The sequence below is a fragment of the Numenius arquata genome, chromosome 9, assembly GCF_964106895.1.
Source record: "Numenius arquata chromosome 9, bNumArq3.hap1.1, whole genome shotgun sequence".
Classification (NCBI taxonomy): domain Eukaryota; kingdom Metazoa; phylum Chordata; class Aves; order Charadriiformes; family Scolopacidae; genus Numenius; species Numenius arquata.
Window position 1 is genome coordinate 29,065,746 of NC_133584.1, and position 24,335 is coordinate 29,090,080.

Below are 24,335 nucleotides of genomic sequence, written 5' to 3' on the forward strand. Positions count from 1 at the left end.
CCGGCAGCTCGCACTTTCAAAGAACGGCTTGCATGCACACAGACACACAAAACACAATTAATGAATGGCTTGCATCCCACTGTGTGTGTTCTGACACAGTCCCGCTTGCCAAGAAGTAAAAGAAAAAAGTGTGTGTGTCTAAGTATGTATATACAAAGGCTTTAAAGAGGACGTTGCTTGCATTTTTACAGCTTTGTTGATGGGTTTGGGGTTTTGTTGTTTGATTCTTTAAGCCTGAAGCAAATATAATCCAGAGAAAGGTTGGTTTTCTTTTTTTAAACCTTTAATACTTTACCTGCATGCATAACACTTGTAGAGCTCCGACACTCCCCAAAGAACATGTTTTATAGTAACTGTTTCAGGCAGAAAAAACGCAACTGCTCAAAAAAACCATCACTACTGGCTAGTATTATACACACTGCCAACACGAGTATTCTTTCATGAAGGGAGAAGATTAAGCCTTTCAGGGAACTCTATCACAGGACCGACACAGCAGGTTTATGAGCTTTAACTCTCGGGTGATCCCCAGCTGTAAAAAGCTGCCTGCGCGTTGAAACCCTCTCAGGGCAAGCTGGGCATGGCAGGAGCCCTGCTGTCTCCACACAGGTAGGGAGCGAGGCAAGAGGAACCCTCGTGCCATGCGCAAGGATTCTGTTTGTTACAGAATAATGATGAAGAGGTTTTCTTTCTTTCTTTCTTTCCCTGTAGAACAAGAAGGGAATCTAACACGACTGCGGGGCCAGGTTTAAGCCTTTCCCTGAAGAGGAGTGCTTAGCGCTGGTTTTAGGGGCGCAGATAGAGCTAAGCAAACAGCCACCCTCAGGATGGTTTTTCTCACACCAAGGCAAGTTCCAGTCCTCTGAGGTGGCCTTCTGCTTACATTTTGTCACCTGCAAGACTGCCCAGTATATATGTTCACTGGATGGCTTAAAACACCCAAGCTAGAAAGCCCACTGCATGCCGGTCACTTAAAAAGACATTTTATTTCTAAGCAACAGAGATTTGGGGACTATGGAAATTCTCAGTAGGAATTGGACATCTAATTGTTCTTCTTAAATCCAAGAGCTAACAGCAGATTTTGAATGATATATTAAAACTCACAATTCACCTTGTTGCCATAACAAGATCTTCCTAGGCCAGATACGTGGATCATAATGAGACCTCTGTGAGAAGCAAACTGCATCACATCTGCCAGATTTTTCACAGTTTTCTTTAAATTATGAAGTTATTGCCATCATTAGAGAAAAGATACTTGCTTGGAAAGCCCAAGCAACTGTGTCAACTCTTCCACTCCTCTAAAGCACCCCTTGTTTTAACTGCATTAGAATAAACCACTCCACTTCTTTGGACCGAGTGAGAATTGGACTCTCTTGACCAGTTGGGTACCCATAAAAAACATCCACTGCAATACATCTGCATACGTCCATGAAAGAGGAAAATATAATCACTTTATTTTCAGTATACAGATTAAATCCCACCATAAAATAATGAGTGAGCACACATGAACAAAATACTCTGCACTTAAAAAGCACCCATTTTTGCCACATCTACCTAATCCATGGTTTGCAGGTGGCACACAGCTCTCCAGCATCGTTTCCTTGAGTGGCTGCAGTACTCCCAGGAGCAACGCTCCATCTACCACAATCCAAAAAGCGCTCTCAGTTTGCATATAAGTGCTACATTTTCCTGTATGCCTTGAAATACTAGTTAGGTACAACAACACTATTTCATCATCTCTGCGCCCAAACTGTCAGGTCCCCCTCCCACCCTTACACCAAAGCAAGAAGAATTATTTCTACAAGGAGGTAAAATCAGCAAGTTCAAGCAATACAAACTCTTCAGAGGTGCAGGGCGATGGCATACTGCCATGTGCAGCACGGACAGCAAGACATTAATACTGAGGAGTTGTACACACGCACATGCACGCTATCACCTCTGTAAAGCTTTCTCCAGGGTGCGACTCCTTCCACGTCACACGCTTTTCACAGGAAAGAAAAGAAAAAAAAGCCCTTCTCAAATTTAGTCCATTTAAAGCTGCCAACAAAATGTGACTCCATGTGCTATCAATGGGCATGTTATTGCTTGTAGTAAATTGGAGAAGATTTGGACCTACACAAGAGATTCGCTTGCAAAGCACAAAGGTCACCAGTGGCCCCTAAGCAGTTTTACAATCTGACCGTTGCAGCTGGCATTTCCCGCACCCTCCGCACCACCGCTCCGCTACAATACTCTGCAGTTCTAAACATACGTTGTATCATCCTCTAGAAAACACATTCGGTGCCTTCTCTGACTCATATTTAAATACACAAGAGCAGTCAGCATAAAGAAACATTACAGTTAATTTTACAAAATCCATCGCGTTCATTTTCACTCGTTCACCTAAAAAATGGGTGACCAGAGGCCAGCAGTGCCTAATCCTCTCAATGCCCAAGAGAAGCCGACATTATTGCAGAGATATTTTCCATGCCCAGCAGAGCAGGCACATTCACACTGGATTTTCAAGCTGCCAATGACCTACCTTGCCCATGGTGAACCTGACCAAAGTGTTTAAGAATCCGGTCTTTACAACTTGCACCTCTAATTGAATGTGAGGTTTACAACTGAGTGTCTTTAAGGAATAATAAAGCAGCTCTTGGGATTTTTTCCAAGCAAACACTGACTCAAAGGCTCAATACAAACTCACAGTGCTACATGGGAACACCAGCCCATTCTAGACACCTAGCCAGTCACTGACAACCCCCAAGATCTTCTCCTAAAGTTACATGCTGCACAATCACTTTCTGTGCCAACGCATCCTATTTATAACCTTGTTTTGTAACCTCTCCTGCTGACAATAATCTTCAAATCAGTTCTGACTGCAAATGCTGTCCTTACCTTAGCAAGTACCATAAACTTGATAGATTATTTCCTGTCTACTGGTGCTCCAGATGCAATGCTACCTATAAAAACATACAACTAACTCTTCCAGCAGGTGATCCAAGCCAGCTCTGTTCTCAAACAGCAGACTGGCAAAGGCAGACTGCAAGGTCTCTCAGCTTTCCATATCATGAAGTGAGGTAGCAACAGGCAGCCTTTGAAACGGTATTGTCTCCATGTTTTTCCCTACTATGATATCCCTTTTCCACACAATTTAGTGAGTGAACTAGAGGCTTCTCTGGAGCAGCAGAAGAAGAAAAGACATGGTAAATAAATAACAAATGATAAAAAGAACTAGGCCAATAGTTTTGCAAAGTTTTCCTTTTTGGTACCAGCACTGAGCACTGCTCGTTTTCAGGTGGAGAGAAATACAAAACACTTCAGTCTCTTTGTGAGCTTAAAGTCCAAGTGACTTCTGCACAATCTGCTTGGCAATTTTGTTAAATTGTTCTCTGTCTTCCCGCCACATCTTGGAGGCATCTACGTTGGCTCCACTTTCATCATTTGGCTCTGAAATGAGAAAGATGGAAAGACAGGTGGGCAGGCAGGTAATGGAGCAAGACCCTCTCGCTTTTTCAATAACTGCCACTCTACTGCCACTTCCCTGTGGCTTTGGTCCACTTCCCCTGCTCAGGACTACAGAAACACCACTAAAGGAAATCCAGTGACAGCTGCTGGATTCTCAAATGGTTCTGATTGAGCTGATCACAAGAGAATATTCACAGCAAGGTCAAGTTTAGGTAAGAAACAAGTGGCAGAGGAGCAAGACTTTCTTTTGCTTATGATCTCAACAGTTGAGCCCTGGCACGCACATGAAACAACACAATGTGGCACCACCAGGGCTGTCAAGGGTTTTTAAAACTGCACACTGCTCCCCGCAAAATGTTTTTTCTGGTTCTGTGGCTTCACAGACACAAAGCCCTCCCAACCAGGCCACCCAAACAGGCTCTGTCACTCTTTGGGATGGCTTGTTCTATTAAAAAACAACAAAACAAACCAAGAAAACCCATAGAATGCTTTCATTGCTGCAACATCTTTCATCCGAGGATTTCAGAGCGGTTTACAAAGTACCTTAAGCCCCTGTGACCCAAAACACTTAATTCTGTACAGAGGTAAGCTGAGGCATGGGATTTATCAGGTCAGCATACAGAAGGACAACAGATTACACAGTCACTAAAGCAGAACATACTCCACCCATTTTGCTTCACACACTAGTCCAAATCCAGCCCAGCCCTGCTCACGACAAACATCTTGGGCTCACGTCTTTCTTGACACAAGATGGTTGGCCCCTAAAAGCCAGTAGCGGGGATCAGAGATGTGCAGGTCACCCAGTCTGGTAAGCTTGGGCTTACAACCACCTGCAGAGCCTGAGAGAAGCTGACCAGTGATGTTTTAGACTAATTCCTCCAAAAGCCATGGGAACACAGGGCACACAAGCAGAGAACAAGAGAGATAAGCGACTCCTGTGCTACCCAGCCCAGGCAAGGCTGCACCACAAACCAAGCTGTGGGAGGCCATGGGAAGCCCAGCCAGGACTGTTGGTCTGTACAGCTTCCCAACAGTAGGTTACTATTCTGAAGCTAAAACACTCACACAGAAGAATCTGTTGCTTGCTCTTTGATCAGCCTTGCTGCTCTAAACCTTCTAAAATCTTTTATCATTCAAAACCAATTCTAAGGGACACAGCTTTGCCCTTTTCAGGCAGTTCAGTGGCTCCATCCACCACGTGGAGAAGGATCCATCTTTCAGGGAGCTGGACATGACAGAGCTGATCCATAGCCCTTGTTGGATTTAGGCAAAGCCATTTAAAAGACTGTGCAAAAAGTTTTTCACCCCACCCCTCTTCTCCAGAAGCCTTTCTCTGAATCAGAGATGGCAGAACGGGGTACATTCCCAGGCTGACAAATAACAGAAATGGAGGGTCCTGGCTTGTGACTCATGAGACCATGGACTCCAGTTTACCACACTGGTTAGATCTGGCCAGCAACACCTCAGCTGCTAAAGCCAAATCCAACACAGGCTGTAATCAATACCTCTAAAACTTGCAAGAGCTGAACTGAAATCATCACAAACACAACGACGGAGCACATACAGGTTTTGTGCAGGAGCAGGGAACCAGCTGAGCCTCAGGACCCTCCTGACCATAACTACCTGCTCAGTTGCTGCTGACCTGGGAGGAAAGCAGCGCAGTTGCTCACAAAGCTGGTAACACCTATTTAATAATTCAGTCTTCTCCCCCCCCCCAGTTATTTTCAGAGAACTGTTTTTTAAATAAGTATTAGGGCTTTAAGCACTCTGGTTGCTGCCAAGCACTTTCAAATATCCTTTTTTCACTTAACAAATCAAACAGCAAGAAGCAGTTCTACTGAACTCCGTAACTGCTATCTGAGCTACTGCTAATAAAACAGCAGTCCTTACCTGCCAGCATGCTAACGACTGATAAGAGGATCTTTTCCACACTCTGCACGGGACTCCACCGTTCAGCACTGCTCTCGTATCCCATGGGATCATCCCCAGGAGCATGAAGAATAGAGATGCAAACTCTTCCATCTGGGTAAACTGCACAAGAAGTAGAGGGAATCGATTGTTACTCAGCAGAAACACTTTGTCTCTCCAGTCCTTTAGTACAGATTAATGTTTGGACTTGGCCTTCATATGACTGACACTAAACCCAGTTTTAAATTTCCTCTTCCAAAGGCAAGAGGACACAAAATCTGAGAGACAAAAATCTAGCAAAAGATTCCTTTAAGCAAATGCAACAAACTTGGGTCATCCTGCCCCAAGAGAACCCTGCTGGGAGCAGTCGTATCATTAAATAGCAAGTGACAGGCTCCATGGAAAAAATAAGAGATGCAGCCGTGTGGAACAAGGCAAGTATTTATGCACAGACACAGCTCCAAGGAGGGAACTAGTCCAACTTTAATCAAAGGGTTACAGTCACACAGCATTGAATGCACCTTGGAGTCCTCCACTGGACCGTGACCGTAAAAAGAATTAAGCAAACTTGCTCTGCTGCAGTACGGAGGGAAAAGTGCTATATGTTAGAAAAAATATAATTGATCTTATTTTGAACATTACTGAGGTGCAACCAGAAGAGTTCACACTACTATTTTTTTAACATTGCTTAAAGCTCATCTGCATTAAAGTGCATGGATAAAAGGTAACCTACCAATGAAGGACACAGACGCCCCCCCTTCCCACCTTCAGCACAAACAAAGCATCTGCAACAGTTCAAGTCATCTTTGCAGACACTGGACTCCACTAACTTGATAATGAGGCCAAGGAGAGGTTGAAGAGGCAACATCAAGAGAATGGAGTTTTGCTTTAGCAACATGGCTTAATTCTGCAGGCTCCCAAGAAACGACAACTGTAACCCAGTACTTCCAGTGCTGCTGTTCCTTGGGTGACCCAACCTGTGCCATTGCCAGGAAAACAAGACAAACCAAAAAGAGGGAATGACGGCTGGAAACAGTTGTGCTCATTTCCAGTTCCTTCTATTCACCCAGTGAATGTCTGCACAACTCTGCAACACGTAAATGCTTTGGAAGACTTTTATTTACATCCCCTGCTGCAGCTCCAGGCTGGGGACTGGAGCTGGTCTAGGCATAGCTGGAAGAGATGAGAACAGTCCATACTGAATCAGCACTTCTCCTTTCAAGTTCAGAACACACTGGTAGAAGGTATTTCACCTGGAAGTTACGCTGATGCTTTTATGCAGTGTGCCTCGTTTAAAACAGCTGGATGACAGTGGCACAAGCAAGACAGCAAAGGCTACTTCCAGGAAGATGTATGCTGCTTCCCACTTTGTCACTAAGTGCTAATGCAAGATGTGCCACTAATTGCTACTTTGAAGTTATCTTCATCAGAGCATCCATGAATGTAATTTTATTTTATAAGAAGATAGTTCTGTGGTGTGCCAATTCCCCCTGTACATAACACAAACTGCAGAGAGAAGGGAACACAGCAGACTTTTTAAGCATTTTCCTTGCAATTCCTCCCGGGTGGAGGAGTAAGCACTTAAGGAACAGAAAAAGTACAGCACAGCAACCCATTTCTACAGCCCTTCTGGGTATAACCAGACCATCACAATGCCACCTAAGAAAGATTCAAGCGTCCACTTTAGGTGATCTGAACTTTGATGGTGATGAAGGTGACCCAGGGGACTTTAAGGAGCTGAGCTGACCATTCAGTATGTTCCAGTTAACCCCACAGAGAAAGTGCCCATGTGTGGAACCACTCCATAACACATGAGAATCCGGCAGTTTGTGCTTCTCTGCAACCCCACTCCTCCTGGCTACACTGCACACAGAGCAGCTGTGAGCTGCGAACCTCAACCACAACTGGAGCTGTGAAGCATTGTGTGGACAAGGATTTGCTAATGGAGACCAGTCCTGCCAAGAAGTTTGGGTGAATTAGTCCAGCTGGAGCAAGGTGCTGATGCGGCCACATTGCTTCCAGGTGCCAAACACTGCAAACATCAGAGTTTCGGAAGTGATGCTACACTGTCTCAGGCACATCTACACACTTCTAATGCTGCGACGTGATGTGGATTCAATAGGCAAGAATCTGTGTTCCATGGTGTTTTGAGAAGGGAAGAAGAGAAGAACTTCAAGAAATTGCAAAAGTCCTTGGAACAGCATTAAATAAATCAATTCCCAGCTGAGATTAAGATTTGTGTTATCCAAGTGCAGGAATGTCAGCTGGGAAGGAAACACTAGGCAGGAGGGCAGCATTTTCCTTTCATTGCTCGCAAATGGCAGAGACCTACTAGCCTAGAATACAGATTCAGCCCATCAAATCTGGGTGATGATAAACAATCTTTACACAATCCACATTGATTTAACAGATGTCATAAGGAACAATTTTACAAAGAATGCCAAGGCTGACTCCAGAAAGTAGTGCTCCAGGCTGTGAAAGAAGGCTTCAAGGTTTCTACCTGTCCAGGGCTCAAACCTGATAGCTGTACTTGTTACTTCACTTGCTTCCACTGAAAAGTCTTAAGATAATATTGTCACCATCAGAACTGCAGAGAAAAGGCCAGCAGTGTTTTAATATTAAACACCTGCCAATGTGTCATCTGCTCAGACAGAGCACTCTGTATTTCAGAAAGATCACATTAGAAACATTACTAAATCCATGACTTAATGGGGGAAAAGCCATGCTGCCTAGTAAAGCTGCATTCACACTTCGGTGAATATGAACAGTAACACCAAACACCAAACTTGTATACAAGTCACAGAACAAGACTGGAAAGAGGCTGTATTAATTCCCTAAATCTAACATCATGTACAGAAGATTTATCTTTAGACTATTTACGCAATAGTTACCAGCATTCCTGGAATGATCAGTGAAATTGTTGGAAACTTTATTGAACCGTTTATGACCAAAAACTATATTGGGAATAATATGATAAACAGAAAGTGACCCTAAGACAGAGCAAAATTGCTGGACCACTGAACACTTCTACTGCATACTGTAGGGCTGGAAAGGGAGAGAACAACCCTTGGTAAGGATTTCAGCTCTCCTGCTGCAGATGTTTGTTGTTAAGGTGCACAAGCAACCCACTCCCCCATACATCCTGCTGCATCGGACTCACTGTTTGGATGGAACATCTCGCACGTGAACCTCATCTTCGGAGGACTTAACGGGTAGTCGAGTGGAAAGCTCAGAATAGCAGGGAAAACCCCGTATTCAAAACAGGTGTCTTCAGGACCCCTAGAAACAGATAAAAAGCTATTCACCAGAGTTTTAGATCGTTCTTTCACCCAAATTCTTGTCTGATGAGACATCTGAGCTTTGGGTTGTATCATCTTCTCCAGAAAACAAAGCGTTAATGCACTATTACCCCACACCTCATAGACTTAAATCCAAATGTGGGGTTTGGGAGGGAAGGGGGAAAATCAAAGCTTGCACACTAAATTACTAGGAAGGTCACAACACTGCTTAATTGGCAGGGTGTGTCTGGATATAATTGGAGTATCTGGCTCCAAGGCATGTTCCAGGATTTGAGTGTCTGCACGTCAAGGGAAAGCAGAGGCAGGTGTGGGACTCCTGTGCCTTTGAAGATACTGTTATGCTGCACAAGACAGAGATGTCAAATGCTGTAGCTCAAAAATTATAAAAAACCTGTGGAGATGCAAACTGCCAGTATCAAGCATAACCACGCATAAATACTTACCACTATCTGATGCAAAAAAGCACAGCAATCTTTTGTAAAAATAAAATCACAGCTCAGGGACCATAATTGGTAAACGCAGGACAACAATGTCTCTTTACAGACTTAACGTATTCAGTTTGCACTCCCTCAAGTGCAGGTGGAGAACACATGGCTTCATCAGGGTTCTTGTAGAAACATTTCCTTATTGTGTTCATAATCTAGTTCAAAGTGCAATCAAGTTGAGAATATAAAGACAACTATTTTACCCTCCCCACATAAAACATTTCTGGAAGGTGAGCAAAAAAGTTTACTAGACATGATTTATTCAAACTTGATGAACCATCTGGAAGTTGTAACACAATCATGATCTCCCCTGATTGGAAAAAATCATGAAACAAGCTTCATCACTGAAAACCTTAGCCAGGAAAACCTCATGTGTTTAGTAAAAAGCTCTTAAAACAAGGGCTATACTGCCTGGGAAATAAGGTTTAGGAATATATTCATGCTTCCTCTTCTTCCTCCCAAGAAAGAACAAGTTCAAGGACTCCTAACAGTTAAAACTGTAATTGGTAACCTACAGGAAAAGAAAATTGAGGCCAGCAGAACCTAATGCCCTGGGAGGCTCACTCTCTTCAGCTTTGGGATTCAAAAGACTTAGCTGGTAGATAAACACAAGAACTACGTGATTCAAACCTGAATATTGACACTGGCAGGTAAGATTAGAGAAATACACCAACTGCAAGAACAAAAGCTAGATCTCAACCATTTTGTTCGTTTCTGGTCTTTTCCCAAAATTTAGTTGGGATTCAATTCACATCTGAGAGTGAACTGAATGCATTTCTTCATGAACATTTTAATTCCAGCTGCATTTTAAAGGCTTATTGTTGAACTTCTAAGAGTATGTACATACACACATTGAAAAGCTGGTGGGTGTCTTATGTTCTGTTTTGAGAGCAAACACACAGCCTTAAGCGCTCTTCTGTCAAATACGTTAACCCAACATGCTCCGTTTTAGGCCCTGTATTATGCGAGCAAAATGCTTTTGTTTTAGCTATTCATTGCTGCCAGGATCAGCTTCAAAGAAATTATTAAAATTAATCCAAGACAGCATTTGCAACTACAAAACACTCAGGAGGCCGCAACATTTAAGCTTGACAGCATCACATTCAGTTGAAAAAGGACATGGGCAGGGCTAGGGATGGAGCAGAGCACAGCACCCTGTGCAGTCACACCACCTTGCTCTGCAAAGGTTTCCAAGCACACCACATGCAAAGCCTATGTACCCTATGCTACGATCTCGTCCGAGCTGCTACACTGGCTGAAATCCAGACAACGCAGTACTTGCTTAGGGTTCCTCCAAGAAGCACCCAGACCGTGCAGTGGTGACACCCGTCCCACCAAGCAAAGAGCACGGAGCCCACCAGGCCAGTCGCCTTGAGCAGCTCCCATACCCCAGGAGAGACAACGCACTGGCCATCCCTAACGGCGCGTGCAGGAAACACCCATCCTGCACAGCCTTGAGGCATTCAACTCTAATAAAAACCTTGTCCTAAACCAGCTCCATCTAAGACTCTTTACAGCCTGCGGAGCAGTCACTCTCTGCACCTTCTTCCACACAGGATGCTACTCTGCAGACTTCCCAAAGCACTGAGGAGCGGTCATCAGCTCTCCTCCAGCCATTGCATGGCATTACGTGACTTGCTGGACAACCAGGCTGTTCAGTTGGGTAAGAGATGTTATGAACAACTCTGCTGACATAAGCTATAACATGAAAAGAAGAAACGCTGAACTCCACGAGCTGGCTATTACTTAGGCAAGGGCAAAAAAGGATGGCACGTATCTGCCAAGACAGGAGGGAAAAGTGCATTGACAAGGACAATTAATTCTATATTCATAGCTTCACGTACATTTGTAAATGGTTCCTTATTGGTAAAAAGATGCTGGAAAAAGACCAAACCCCACAGTCATTAGATGCCAAAAAGGGGAATTCCACACTAAACAGAAGTCCTAAACCTAATTACAGATCTAATTACCTTTCTAGACAGGTTTTTTATAAGTTGACTTCAATTTAAGCTGTTGAATTTTCAAGCAATCTTTACGCTAATAAAGCTCTTATTACATGCTTTTGTGTCTGGGGATAAACTTTAGTAGCAACACACTCTTACATATGCCAACCAAAGAAGACAAAACTTGGGTCTTGAAACATTAAATTCAAGAATTTCACAACATAGAGCAGCCTGTGAGACAGCGCTAAGGAACTGAGCAGCATTATGGTAAATTCTCTTGACATGCTGGGACTATTTATCATAGAATCATAGAATGGTTAGAGTTGGAAGGGACCTTAAAGATCATCGAGTTCCAAACCCCCTGCCATGGGCAGGGACACCTCCACTAGAGCAGGTTGCTCAAAGCCCCATCCAGCCTGGCCTTGAACACTTCCAGGGATGGGGCAGCCACAGCTTCCCTGGGCAACCTGTTCCAGTGCCTCACCACCCTCACAGGAAAGAATTTCCTCCTAATATCTAATCTAAATCTCCCCTCTTCCAATTTAAAACCATTACCCCTTGTCCTGTCACTACACTCCCTGATAAAGAGTCCCTCTCCGGCTCTCCTGTAGGCTCCCTTCAGATATTGGAAGGCTGCTATGAGGTCTCCCCGGAGCCTTCTCTTCTCCAGGCTGAACAACCCCACCTCTCTCAGCCCGTCTTCATAGGGGAGGTGCTCCAGCCCTCTGATCATCTTTGTGGCCCTCCGCTGGACCCGTTCCAACAGGTCCATGTCCTTCCTGTGTTGAGGACTCCAAAGCTGGACACAGTATTCCAGGTGGGGTCTCACAAGTGCAGAGTAGAGGGGTAGAGTCACCTCCCGCAACCTGCAGGCCACACTTCTCTTGATGCAGCCCAGGATGGGGTTGGCTTTCTGGGCTGCCAGTGCACATTGCCGGCTCATGTTGAGCTTCTCATCCACCAACACCCCCAAGTCCTTCTCCTCAGGGCTGCTCTCCAGCCATTCTCCGCCCAACCTGTATTTGTGCCTGGGATTGCCACATCCCAGGTGCAGGACCCTGCACTTGGCTTGGTTGAACTTCATGCAGTTTGCACGAGCCCATCTCTCCAGCCTGTCCAGGTCCCTCTGGATGGCATCCCTTCCCTCCAGCGTGCTGACCATGCCACCGAGCTTGGTGTCGTCGGCAAACTTGCTGAGGATGCACTCTATCCCACTGTCCATGCCTCCAACAAAGATGTTGAACAGCACTGGTCCCAATACTGACCCCTGAGGAACTCCACTCGTCACTGGCCGCCAATTGGACATTGAACCATTGACCACAACCCTTTGAGTGTGGCCATTCAGCCAGTTTCTGATCCACTGAGTGGTCCATCCATCGAACCCATGACTTTCCAATTTTGAGACCAGGATGTCATGTGGGACAGTGTCAAACGCTTTGCATAAGTCCAGGTAGATGACGTCTGTTGCTCTGCCCTTGTCCACCAAGCCTGTGGCAGTATTGTAAAAGGCCACCAAATTTGTCAGGCACGATTTGCCCTTGGTGAAGCCATGCTGGCTGTCTCCAATCACTTCTTTATTTTCCATGTGCCTTAGCAGAGATTCCAGGAGGATCTGCTCCATGATCTTGCCAGGCACAGAGGTGAGGCTGACTGGCCTATAGTTCCCTGGGTCTTCATTTTTTCCTTTTTTGAATATTGGGGTTATGTTCCCCTTTTTCCAGTCAGCGGGAACTTCACCAGATTGCCACGATTTCTCAAATATGATGGAAAGCGGCTTAGCAACTTCATCCACCAGCTCCCTCAGGACCCGTGGGTGGATTTCATCAGGTCCCATGGACTTATGCACCTTCAGGTTCGTTAATAGGTCTCGAACCTGATCTTCTCCTACTGTGGGCAGTTCTTCATTCGCAGAGCCCTTGTTTTTGCCTTCTGTGACTTGGGCAGTGTGGTTGGAGCCCTTGCTGGTGAAGACTGAGGCAAAAAAGTTGTTCAGTAGCTCAGCCTTATCCATATCCTGGGAGGCCAGGTCTCCCATTTCCTTCTGGAGAGGGCCTACAACTTCCCTAGTCTTGCCTTTGTCCCTGACATATCTATCTGTAGAAGTTTTTCTGATTGTTTTTGATGTCCCTGGCTAGATTTAGTTCTGCCTGGGCTTTCGATTGCCTGATCTGGATCCTGGCCACTCAGACAATTTCTTTATATTCTGCCCATTCTCCCCATCCCTGCTTCCACCCTCTATAGGCCTCCCTTTTGGTCTTGAGCTTTTCCAGCAGTTCCTTGTTCATCCACACAGGCCTGCTGGCTATTTTGCCTGACTTCTTCTTTTTCGGGATGCACCTCTCCTGAGCTTGGAGGAGGCCATCCTTGAATGCCAACCAGCTTTCTTGGGCCCCTTTCCCCTCCAGTTCTTTCTCCCATGCTACCCTGCCAATCAGATCTCTCAGGAGACCAAAGTCTGCTCTTCTGAAGTTCAGGGTAGCGAGCTTGCTGCACACCCTCCTCGCTTTCCTATGAATCTTGAATTCTACCATTTCGTGGTCGCTGCAGCCGAGGCTACCCTTGAACTTGACATCCCCCACCAGTCCCTCCTTGTTGGTAAGGACAAGGTCCAACACAGCTCCTCTCCTTGTTGGCTCCTCGATCATTAGAAGAAGAAAATTATCATTTATCATCAGGAATATGTCACCCTGTTGCAAAGATTTGGCTTTCATACTCTAATTCAGCTATTGTTTGATGTCTTATCAAAAGGGTGCATTTTACACCAGGCTCCAAACCTTTACAGTTCAGAAAGATTGTATTTTCAGTTCTGGATCTATCACACTCACTTTGGGAGCACAAGAACTGTTCTATCATTCAGACGTGTCAATACAACCTTAACATTTATGTGCTTAACATTTATCCAGCACTGCTGCTGCAGGCAAGAACACCGGAAATACAAATTATTATTACCATTATTTTAAAAGGCATTAGTTTATCTCTGAGCCAAGCTCTAACATCAATCTGTATAAGATTACGCAGCCCACTTCTGAACTGATAAATGGGCGATGTCTTTTCTCTCTTGGGTCTCTTTTTTTTTTGGTATTTATTTGCCATTACACATGCTCTAGCTTTATACAAATTGGGTGAAGGAAAAAAAAAACACAACTATTCTGCTCTTTTTCATTATTGTGCTACATACTTACCTTTTGCACTTTACTTGTCTAAAAATTTGAGGCCAACTTTATTTTAATTTCCTCACCTGCACTTCTTTGATTCCCATACTCTCACACAGCACATGTAAGATTACAAAACATTTGAGATGATTACCACACACAAATATAAACAAGTAATTTTGCTTGCTTTCCAAATATACACAAACACTTCTACTAATAGAGTTTCGTAAAGAGATGAAAGTAACTGAACATGTTTAGGGCAAACATGTTTCCATTGTACCACAGCTTCAGAATTTAGCAGATCTTAAAATATAATTTTATTATGACACACACACACAATACAGAAACCAAAATTAAAGCACCTCCGCCTCTCATTTTGTGCTGACAAAGACCTGAAGCTCAACACTCAGCACTTTAAAGGGCTTTCAAGTCTGTAAGCAGCTCCTCTGTTGTTTAAGAATTTGTTGTGGGAAACATCAGGAAAAGTATTTTCTGGGTAATGAGTCAAATCCAAAAGTACTTCTGTGTGTCCCCCATGAAAGCTCTACTCAAACATGCAATCTCTGGTATGAGAAAGTACCGACAGACAGGAATTTCCTTCTGTATTCCAAGAAGCGCATTACCTCCTCTGCGATTTCTACACTCCAAGCAATGCACAGCTGTCTGAACTGAAATTTGGTACATTACAAAGCGCAAGTTTCAGAAGAATGATAATTATTCCACTTGCAGAAAGAGAAAGCGTAAGATGCCACAGCCAAAATCTTTGGTGTCGGGCAACAAATTACCTATTCCCATGCGAAGTATTTGTTTCCAGGGGACTGAGCTACCGGGAAGTACAACCTATTCATCACAGGATAAATCACTGCACATAAGCAGAGGCATTTCCCAACTCTTCATATCAATCAGCAAACAAGCAGCAGTAATCCAAATCCCCATTTACCAAGGCATAAAATAACTCGGAGGCTCACCCACGCAGCCAGCTTGTGTGGAATAGGTACAGCTTGGGACGCTTTTGTATTGGTTATGGGCCTGATCCCAAGAGACAGAAATCGTGGTTTTCATCCCTAGACAACACACTCCAAGCAAACCAAGCTAAGGAGAATTCTGCCACCCACACCAGTTGTGAATCTGGTAAGTCAGCACTGGTGTTTGCAGTGAAAACCGGCCAAGAGCACAGCAGGGCATGCTGCGAGCAGGGCTACAGCCACTGCCCGCTGCCCCCAGCCTCCTTGGGGAGTCCCTGGCCCTGGTGAAGGAAAGGAAATCACCAACTCTCACAAATGGAATCTGGAACTACAGAGCCTGGATCTAACAACAGACTATTGGCTTCAGGACCTCACGGTTAGAAGCTTCTTCATCTTTTAGTTCTGTAGCGTTCGCCTGAATTGTCAGACCCGAGTAACAAAGGTCTCTTTTCCTCTCCCCTACCGTTTTACAACTTCATTTCATAAAAATCACCAGTTATTCCATGTACGCAGAGCTCCCAAAGAAGGGCATAGCAGGAATAAAAGAGTATAAGCAAGAGAGAAGACAACTTATAAGATGCTGAGCAAGAAGATTTTGTATTTTCATGGCAATTTTTGCTACGAACAACTGTCCCCATTTGTGCGGGAGGGGGAGGACACAGCTTTGTGTCTTTGCCACCCCCCAAAACACAACAGGTAGCAATCAGAGCTATTCACCAACAGAAGAGCGAGCTTTCTACATGGAGCCATTGCATCCAACGTCTTTACGACACCAGCCAATTCATGAAGTGTAAAGAATTTCAAAACAAATTTATTTTTTTGAAAATCTGAATACTTTCTCAGACCAATCCTCTTCCATTTTTCTAGAAAAAAAACTGAATAGTAAGTAAACTAATTTTAGTCATCAATTGTTTTCTCCTATCACCAATAATCTGTGTACTTTGCTTAATTAAAACATGAGAAAAACCTGTCCCGTATTTGCAGTTGAGGAATGTTCCCAACAGGTTTGTGTGATCTACAAGCAATTAATTGTTTCCTGCAGCGCTTGTGTATGCAAGATATATCCGAGGGAGCCCAAATGAGGATTCCCATCAAATTTGCAAGTTACATATGCTGAATGTTGCTCGTTATGATGACACCTGTACAACAAATGATGACTTAAGCCCCAATCCTGCCTCTATCACACTGTTTAAGTTCCAAATATAATCCGCTCTTTGGGTCAGAAAAGAAGTCCCCAGCCAAAGGGACGTTCTGCTGACGTTCTGCAGAACTGATATTATTTTTTTACATTCTCGTTCACCTGGAAGCTAATGACAGTGTGCAAGTGCTGATTTCAGACACAAACCAGTCTTAACTCACATAATCAGAGCTTCCCATTCAAAGAAGTTCTCTTCATTCATGGGACCTGGTAAGAGAAAACAAAACAATGATTAGTGCTTACCTGAACGCAAGGCTACAACATCAACCTGCACAAACCCTGCTCAGCTCCTCACCTGCTACTATCCCTTCCGGGGGGTTCAGAGTCAGCTCTGGGAAAACAAAAAACACAGGGAAGGTTAATAAAACCTGCAAGCCCGAGCATTTTGGCTAATGTCTGGGTGGCCACAGCTTACAACAGGGGCCCCACCAGCAAACACCCTTGGAGAAAAGCTTGAGGACACCATGGGAGGAATCTTCTGGCCATGCTTTACTGGGGAAAACTCCACATCCAGAAGGCCCAGTATCTCACTACTGACAATTTAACTTCTTTGTGGAAGATAGTTTTCTAGGCAAAATTATTTCGCATTTTGTGCTTTTTCAGGCTCCCAAAACTAGACTTCCCAGGGGCGACAATTTAAAACTGAGAAGGAAGAAAAAAAAACCTAATTCCACAAAGCACTGGAAACACTCTCCTCTTGGAACGCTGAGGTATCTGCAGACACAAACTCAACAGCCTGAAGAGATCAGTCATATTCCTGTAACCACTCTGCACCAGTTCAGACTCGACAGCATCTCAATGCAAAACCCAAAATGACACAAAAAGATGGAGAAGCAGAAGCAAGAGATATTTGACAAGCAGCTCTGCTCCTTGAACTCAATCCAGCTCCCCCTGCCTGGCCTGGAAAACATGAGTTAAAAAAGCAGCAGCAATAAAGCAGCCACACTTGTTTGGATCCATCAATGCTCACTTTCCGTAGGAAACTGGTACAATTCCCAATTCCTATAATAACTTTCAGCATCAGCACCTCACTTCAAGCCTGCTGAAACCCAGCACTCAGTGTGCTGATAAAATAAAACCCTGGGGGGCTCAACACCAGTCCCCCAGCTCTGAGTGAGATGTGGGGCAGCCGGCAGGACGCCACACTCCGAGGGTGTCAGACCGGAGAAGGTGACAGTAATTAGGCCAACTTAAGTAAGGGCTGTGAGCTGCTTATCTAGAGCAGTGTTTCCTAACGGATGGCCTGTGGACTACTGGTAGCCCGTCACACACGGAACACAGATGCAGGAAACACCAGGCACATTCCCACACACAAAAACAGGACCCAGGGAATACAGGAAGTCACAAACTGATAAACAAGATGCTTGGCCTAATTTCTGTTAGGCTGTATGTGAAAATCAAGGGTAGTGCTGCACAAAACAGCGCACGGATTTTTGCCATAAAACAGCTAAGTTACTGCGGGATTCAAAAATGTGCTGAGACACACCAACAGCAAAGACAGCAAAACTCTTCAGTTCGCTCTGATGGCCATTAACTTTGGCACAGGCCCCCGCGACTGAAGTTCAAAAGCACAGCAGCAGATTCAAACTCAGCATTAAGGTTTCCCACGACGACTGGACATTAAGGAGCAGGTTTTTCCAGATTGACAGTGGGTCTCTAACAGCTTTTCTTGTTGATGTTTTTAGATAGGAAGCAGGAGATGTCAAACCTGAGAGCTCCTGGAATAATTTTTCTCCATCTTGTGGCTCTCTCCAAAAACAAAATCCCCTCTGATATTTCCCACAATTTCCCTTGAAAAGCCCAGTGGCAGCATCTTAGTGTCCCCTGCAGTGGGCAGCTACACAGAAGTGTGCTGTACAGCTCTCCACCCCCAAGGAAAACCAGGGCGACAGGAAGCAAGAGCCAAGCCCCGCTGAGCAAAGGGTCGTTACGAGGTTGGAGGTTCAATTTTCCACTTCACCTTGCTCAGCTCCCCCCTCAGAGATTGGCGGAAGAGGCTTCCATCCTTAAGGATCCTTAAGGATCAGGCAAAATGCAGGGACACGCGAGCTTTGATTTTGAGTTGCTGCTGCTACACCTGATCACTGAGGAAGGAAAATCCCCTCTTCCCTGTGGATGGTCACATTCTACCCTGTGATTTCTCTAGAGCCATTCATAGGGAATTAGGAGCACAGCTTTTGGGAGCGACACAACGTGAACTGCCAGGAGCGGACACAGCATCAGCTTCTTCAGTCTTACCAGAGTCTCCAAAATGGGGTCACTTTAATGGAACTTCAGGGGGATTTTTTCCAATTATTTTTAAGTGAGCTCCAAAAAGCATGTGATCAGAGCATTTGTTTTAACTTTTAACTGTAGAATGACTTTGACAAGCCAGCTAGGCCAAAGAGTCTCCCACCCAACTCTCCTCTGCCATGCCATCCCTCTGCGGCTGTCCTCCCAAGCAAGACACATGGCACAACAGGAGCATGTCAGCAAACGGAACAGCCCACCCTCCGCTCTCTGTGGCATCCAGCCAGGGCGGAACTTCTGGCTAGCCTGAGTTTGGCCTCCTGAACTGCAAGACTAGATGCACAGTTTAATGCTTTCCCACGGAAAGCTCTTCCCCTCTGCAAGTGTCATGCCACAGCGTCCTCTCGCCTGCCCACCCATGACAGCAGCGTGACACCACACCCCAGCCACCATCACCCAGCAGCCTCAAACACCAACATGCTGTTTCTGTTCCTGCACGCACTATTTCCCAGTAATAGCTGAGCCCTCTGCCCATGCCGAGCATGGATAGCATCCAACATGAGGCGTTGACAGGGGAAATGCGGATCCTGAAACTATACCAGCTACTTGAGAGAGGCAGTTTGCACAAACTGAGAGCCACCTTCCTTGACCTCCTTTCTCCAAGGGTCAAGGATCAGCAGAACGACTTTGCAGGAGCCCTTGATGCAGCAGCTCCTTGTCCATGGCTGACTGTGGGTCCAGGAAAAAAACACCAAGGAGTAGAACCTCATGACCTATGGGACTACTGAGGTGGGAGTGGAGCCATCAGACATCCTCTTGCTGCGCTGGCACCACAGCTCCGTCACCCTCACCTTGAGCTGTGGGACCTCATGCTTGTGCTGGAGCACAGCCCCCGTTCTGCAGAGCATCACAGCTTCCCCCCTGCTACCAGTGGGCAGGTGACCCTCTTTGGGGCAGCCAGAGCCAGGCCACCACCTTCCAGGGCTGGTATTTTATATGGTGTGAACTACCAGAGCCGCCATTAGCAGGAGCCGTGGGATAAAGCAGCCTCCTGATGCACCCACGGAGTACCCTACTGCCAGGAAAGCCTTCAGGGTTCCTACGGAGCAAGCACAAGCAACAACGCCCTATTAAGGGATTCCAAGAGGCAGAAGGATGAGCCGTCAACAAGGGAAAAAAAGGATATAACGGAAAGCCAGAAAAGCAATCAGTTTTGGGAGAGGTAAAGGGCTCCGCCTGCCCCAAAGCGGGCATGTTGGGTGCATGGAGGAGCCCATGGTGGTGCTGCCCACCAGCTGATGCAGCAAAACATCACTTTTAAGCACTGGAGAGCATCTGAAGCAGTTTCCATCTTTGCATCCTCCATGAGGCATCCTGTTCGGTTTGCAGGGTGGTTTTTGCCGCATGCAGTCAGGGGATTTGCTTCCAGGTTGAAATGCAGTGAAGTCCCAGCTTGTAGCACGATAGCTAAACCTTGCTTTATAGCTTTGCTTGTAAGCTGAGACTGAATGAAAGAGAGCTGACACTAGTGAAGTGCAACGCTTCTATTAGGAACTTGGGGCAGATTTAGGTGCACACACCATCAATGCCTCCCTTTTCATTTCACTACTCTTTATGGAGTCATTATAGAACAATTAACACCTTGGCCAAGAGGAGGAGAATTGAAAACATACCTCCTTGTTAAAGAGGTTAATAAAAAGACTGATCACATTCTTTAAAAGAGAAGTTGAACAGTATGCTTTCTAAAAACTGCATCAATTTAATCACCTTGGAGATATGCTAAATGTACAAGGCAACATTAAGGAAACATTAAGGGCACATGCTCACTTCAGTATCTGACAGCATCTGGACTGAGATGCTTGAAACCAGAATCTTATTCTTTCTGCTCTACAGCACAGTGTGTGTCTGAGATACTTCCTAAGCATAACACTTTGGAAAGAGCATTTTCAAAGCAGGTTTAACAGGGACAGCCACAGAGGCAGAGGCCTCTCATAAATGTTCATCCCTCTCTTCCCCTGGAGAGAGCAGCTCATCACAGCCCACCCCACCGCAGCAGGAGTTTTATTCCAGCTCACGCAAACTCTTCCAAGCAATAAGGACAGGAAGCATCGATTGAAGTGCTGCCAGATTTTGTTCTGTACGACGAAGGTGTATTTTTTTCTGTGAATTCTGGAGTCTCAGAATTAACTTAAATCTCATATTTTTAACCCAACAGCACTCCCAATGATACATGTTGGCATTACAATCCACTGCTCTGTTACCTGTTTGTACTAGAAAGGAAATGCAGTGCATACAACTAGGCACTACAATACTTGCATCTCTACAGATTTGACCTAATACTTTCAAAGTAACCCATTTTAGATTTAAAAAGTCCAGTCAGCGATATCTTCAAGATCGTGCAGCCAGAAAACAGTAAACGTAGAAAAAGAAGTTTTCCATCTCTTAAACCTCACAAGCATAAGCTGCTATTGAGAGACTAATTTCAGGCTTTAATATTACTAAATATTTGAAATCTAGAATTAATAACAAACATATGCTCTAACAGAATGATTCTCTTTTTTATATCTGATTTTTTTGAAAGCTTTATCTAAACTAGTTCTGGCAGAGTAGAAAAATACTTGAATAAATATAAGACACCAAACAGTCATCACACTCCAAACAAATATCTAAATGAGGACAAAAAATAAATCCATCTCATCTGGCTGCCCACAGCCATCTTCCCTTCCTTCCACACAAGGAAGGGAAAACGGTGCAATTTCACAGTCTCTCCCAAAATGGAATAATGTATTTGGGCTCCAACAGGTAGAAACCCCTCATAACATCAAGCATTTTTCACATAAGGTAACAATAAACCTTTATTTAAATATTTAAGCACATATGTGCACATACACTGGGAAAATCAAAGACCAAAACTGAAAAAAAAAAAAAAAAGCAAGTGAGAAAAGAATTAGAAATCTGGTAAACAAAATACTCCCACCAGCAAGGTACTGACTGCCAAACATTTCTGTCACAACTAGAAGCAACTAAATGGAAGAGATAGTGAAGAAGAAAGAAATTAAAGAAAAACAACATTGTGTGCACAAACACACACATGGATTTACACAAGATTTCGTTCAAGGTGGGCAGCCAGGAGGAAGGGGTCATTTAAAGTCCTCTCACCGTTCCCATTCACCCAGGGCCATGCAGTACTCACGCCCGCGCCAGGAACATGAACCAGGAACACACATTGTCAGGAAGGAGCTGAAAGATCACACAAGGCTGAACCTCAGACCACAGCCCTGTCCCCAGACAGGACTTCCTTTTTTTCTGCAAAAAGAGGCAGCAAAACTACCTGTGACTAGGAACTATTTTTATTTCTCAAAATAACTTTTACTGAAAACTTTTACAGGACAAAACAGCTTCCAAAGAGCTACAAGGAACTGCCCAGTCTTCTCTGATACGCTAGGAAAGTGTTATAATTCAGGCTTGATTCTGGGTTTTGCAGCAAAGTTGGACGAGAGCACCCACTAAAGGAAAGTAACAACCCTGGAAATGCCCATCCAGCACAGGGTAATCCAGGCAGCCACAGAAACCAAAAAGTCTGGCTTACTCTAATTCCATAACTCAGGTCTCCAGAAGTCAAAGCATTGTTCACTTAGTCATTGTAGGTTGCATTAATTTTTTACAACACTGGTTATTACAGCTGGGAAAGTATTGACAAAGGAAGATCACAAACAAGATGTTATCTCAGTTCATGGTAAGTGTTACCCTAGGAAAGTATGTGGGAGAAGATTCATGTAATGTCTGTCCATAGCATTAAGTCAAATTCTTTTTGATGCAATCTAATATCACTTTTTTCCTACAGAATTCATTCATACGAGACATTCAAGTAAGACCTCAGAGCTTCTCAACAACGAAGGATCGAAAACGCTTTTTGGGACTAAGGATTTTTGTACGAGAAGAGACAGAAGCAGAGTCAAGTCTTTTTGCAGCTGTCTTTCAGGTCAGTGCTTCTAGATCACAACAGAAAAATGCAGGTTTCTAGGACGCACCGTCAGCACAAGCTTTACCAGCACAACGGCGCCAGCAGGGCTCGCTCACTGCCCTCGGTGGCTACCACAGCAGCCTGGGCGGCGTGGGGCCGTGAGCCAGCCCCGGCCCTTGCAGTCACCTGAGTGACAGTTCAGCTTGGGACTTGCATCCCGAGAATAAATATGGTATTGGCAGGAAACAAGCATCTGTAAATGTTTTATACAGGCTGCAGTCTTCCACTAAATGATGGTAAAGTGAGAAACAACTCCTCGTCCCTGGACAACCTAGGGAGCTCAGTAAATGACCCTCACTAGAGCAGGAGGCAGTTCTTACAGCCTAATGCCATCCTTCACCTACCAAACACTTCTTTCTTTTCCCCATTCTACATTCTAGCCTTAAATAAAAGGCCAGAATATCTAAGGCCAAAAGCAATTAGATAAACAGGAACAACAAAATGTATTTCTTGCCAAAAAAAGGCACTTTTGGACACTTGGCAAGCGCAGCAGTGGGCAGATTACCCGCCCCGGGAGGAACGGGATGTCCCAGAAGGACCAGCAGGTCCCTGTTCCCTGTGGTGGGGCCACCAGAGACCACCATCCACCACCCCCTGGAAGTCACACCTCAGATTTTTAAACAAACAAACAAGTCTATGTCGTTGATCACTACCTTCAAGTTCAAATGCTTTCCCTAACCACCGCACTTCCATTAAGGTCTTGGCAAACACATCTATCTTTCAGGTAACAAAGCTCTGCCACAGAGGTTTCCATGACTGCATTTTGATCCACCTGGAAAATTTACCTGGGCAAAAATGAAAAGAACTAGCCCCTTGCCCAGGCTTCCCAGGCCTCCCCCATGACTAAACTCCCCGTGCCACGGAATCCCAATGGCACGGAATCCCAATGGCTCGCAAACCGCCCCTGGGTGTCCCAGCCCAACCAGCCAGGCTCGGAGCACAGGACGGTCTCCCTGCACCGAGAGAGAAGGGAGAACAACAAGGAGGAGGGAAGCAGTGCCATCCATGACTCCCCGTTTCCACGGCCGCACTTCGCAGACCCTGGCGACCCTAACCCCCCCGCCCCGGGTGTCTCTGTGGGGACGCGGGGAGAGCTCTGCAGGCCCAGCGGAGCGGAGCAGCCGGCGGGATCAGGTAAACCGTGGCCGGTGGGGCACAGGGAGGTGGCCCGGCCGCCGGAATGGAGGGAGGGAGACAGGCCTGCGGCCAGCCCCGCCGCCAGTCACTGTCCCCACCCGGCCCGCCGCCTCGGCCCCCTCCGAGCTTTAAGAAGGCTCCCGTCAGGAGGGGCAGCGCGGGGAAAGACCAAGGAGCAGCCGTCCCCGCCGCTCCCCCGACTCACGCTTGTACTCGGCCATCAGCCGCTTGAGAGCCGTCCCCGCCATGGCGCGGCCCTGCCGCCGCTCCCGCCGCCGCTTCCGGGCGGGCGGCTAGAGAGGACGGCCGCCTGCCGCTCTGCCACCCCCGCCTCTATGGTGCCCGGCCAGGCCTCCCGGCGCCGCCGCCGCGCATGCGCAGAGCGTCACCGCCCCTGCGCAGCGCCGAGCACCCCGCCGGGCGGGAAAACTCAATTAAGGCCGAAACGTTCAATTAGGGTAGCGGGGAACAGCCGGTGCCGGCGGCCATCCTTTAGGAAAGAGACTGCAGGAGCGGAGGGAGAAGCTACAGCTTCAGCGAGAAGGAGAAAA

The 24,335-nt window shown here is 45.7% G+C and overlaps 1 protein-coding gene across 2 annotated transcripts; it reads right to left on the reverse strand.

Annotated features, from left to right (window-relative positions):
- Positions 1-277: 277 nt before the first annotated feature.
- UBE2G2 (ubiquitin conjugating enzyme E2 G2) lies at positions 278-24,098 on the reverse strand. 2 transcript variants are annotated; one of them, XM_074153421.1, is made up of 6 exons: positions 23,990-24,065; positions 16,690-16,725; positions 16,556-16,601; positions 8,513-8,631; positions 5,335-5,475; positions 278-3,426 (listed from the first exon to the last, which is right to left on the reverse strand). In XM_074153421.1, the coding sequence occupies exons 1-6, from the start codon at positions 24,030-24,032 to the stop codon at positions 3,314-3,316; spliced, it is 498 nt and encodes a 165-aa protein (XP_074009522.1). In that variant the 5' UTR covers positions 24,033-24,065; the 3' UTR covers positions 278-3,313. The 2 variants fall into 2 exon arrangements, with proteins under 2 accessions (XP_074009522.1, XP_074009523.1); XM_074153422.1 differs by lacking the exons at positions 16,556-16,601; positions 16,690-16,725 and having other exon boundaries at positions 1,420-3,426; positions 23,990-24,098.
- Between the last annotated feature and the right edge of the window lie 237 nt (positions 24,099-24,335).

What these genes read in the sequence shown, in the direction of transcription:
- UBE2G2 (XM_074153421.1), bottom strand. Translation starts at nt 24,032, where the DNA reads ATGGCGGGGACGGCTCTCAAGCGGCTGATGGCCGAGTACAAGC. An exon ending in GCTGATGGCCGAGTACAAGC is followed by an intron (nt 16,726 to 23,989) that starts GTGAGTCGGGGG and finishes TTGTTTTCCCAG; the next exon opens with AGCTGACTCTGAACCCCCCG. An exon ending in GAATGGGAAGCTCTGATTAT is followed by an intron (nt 8,632 to 16,555) that starts GTGAGTTAAGAC and finishes ATCTGTTTCTAG; the next exon opens with GGGTCCTGAAGACACCTGTT.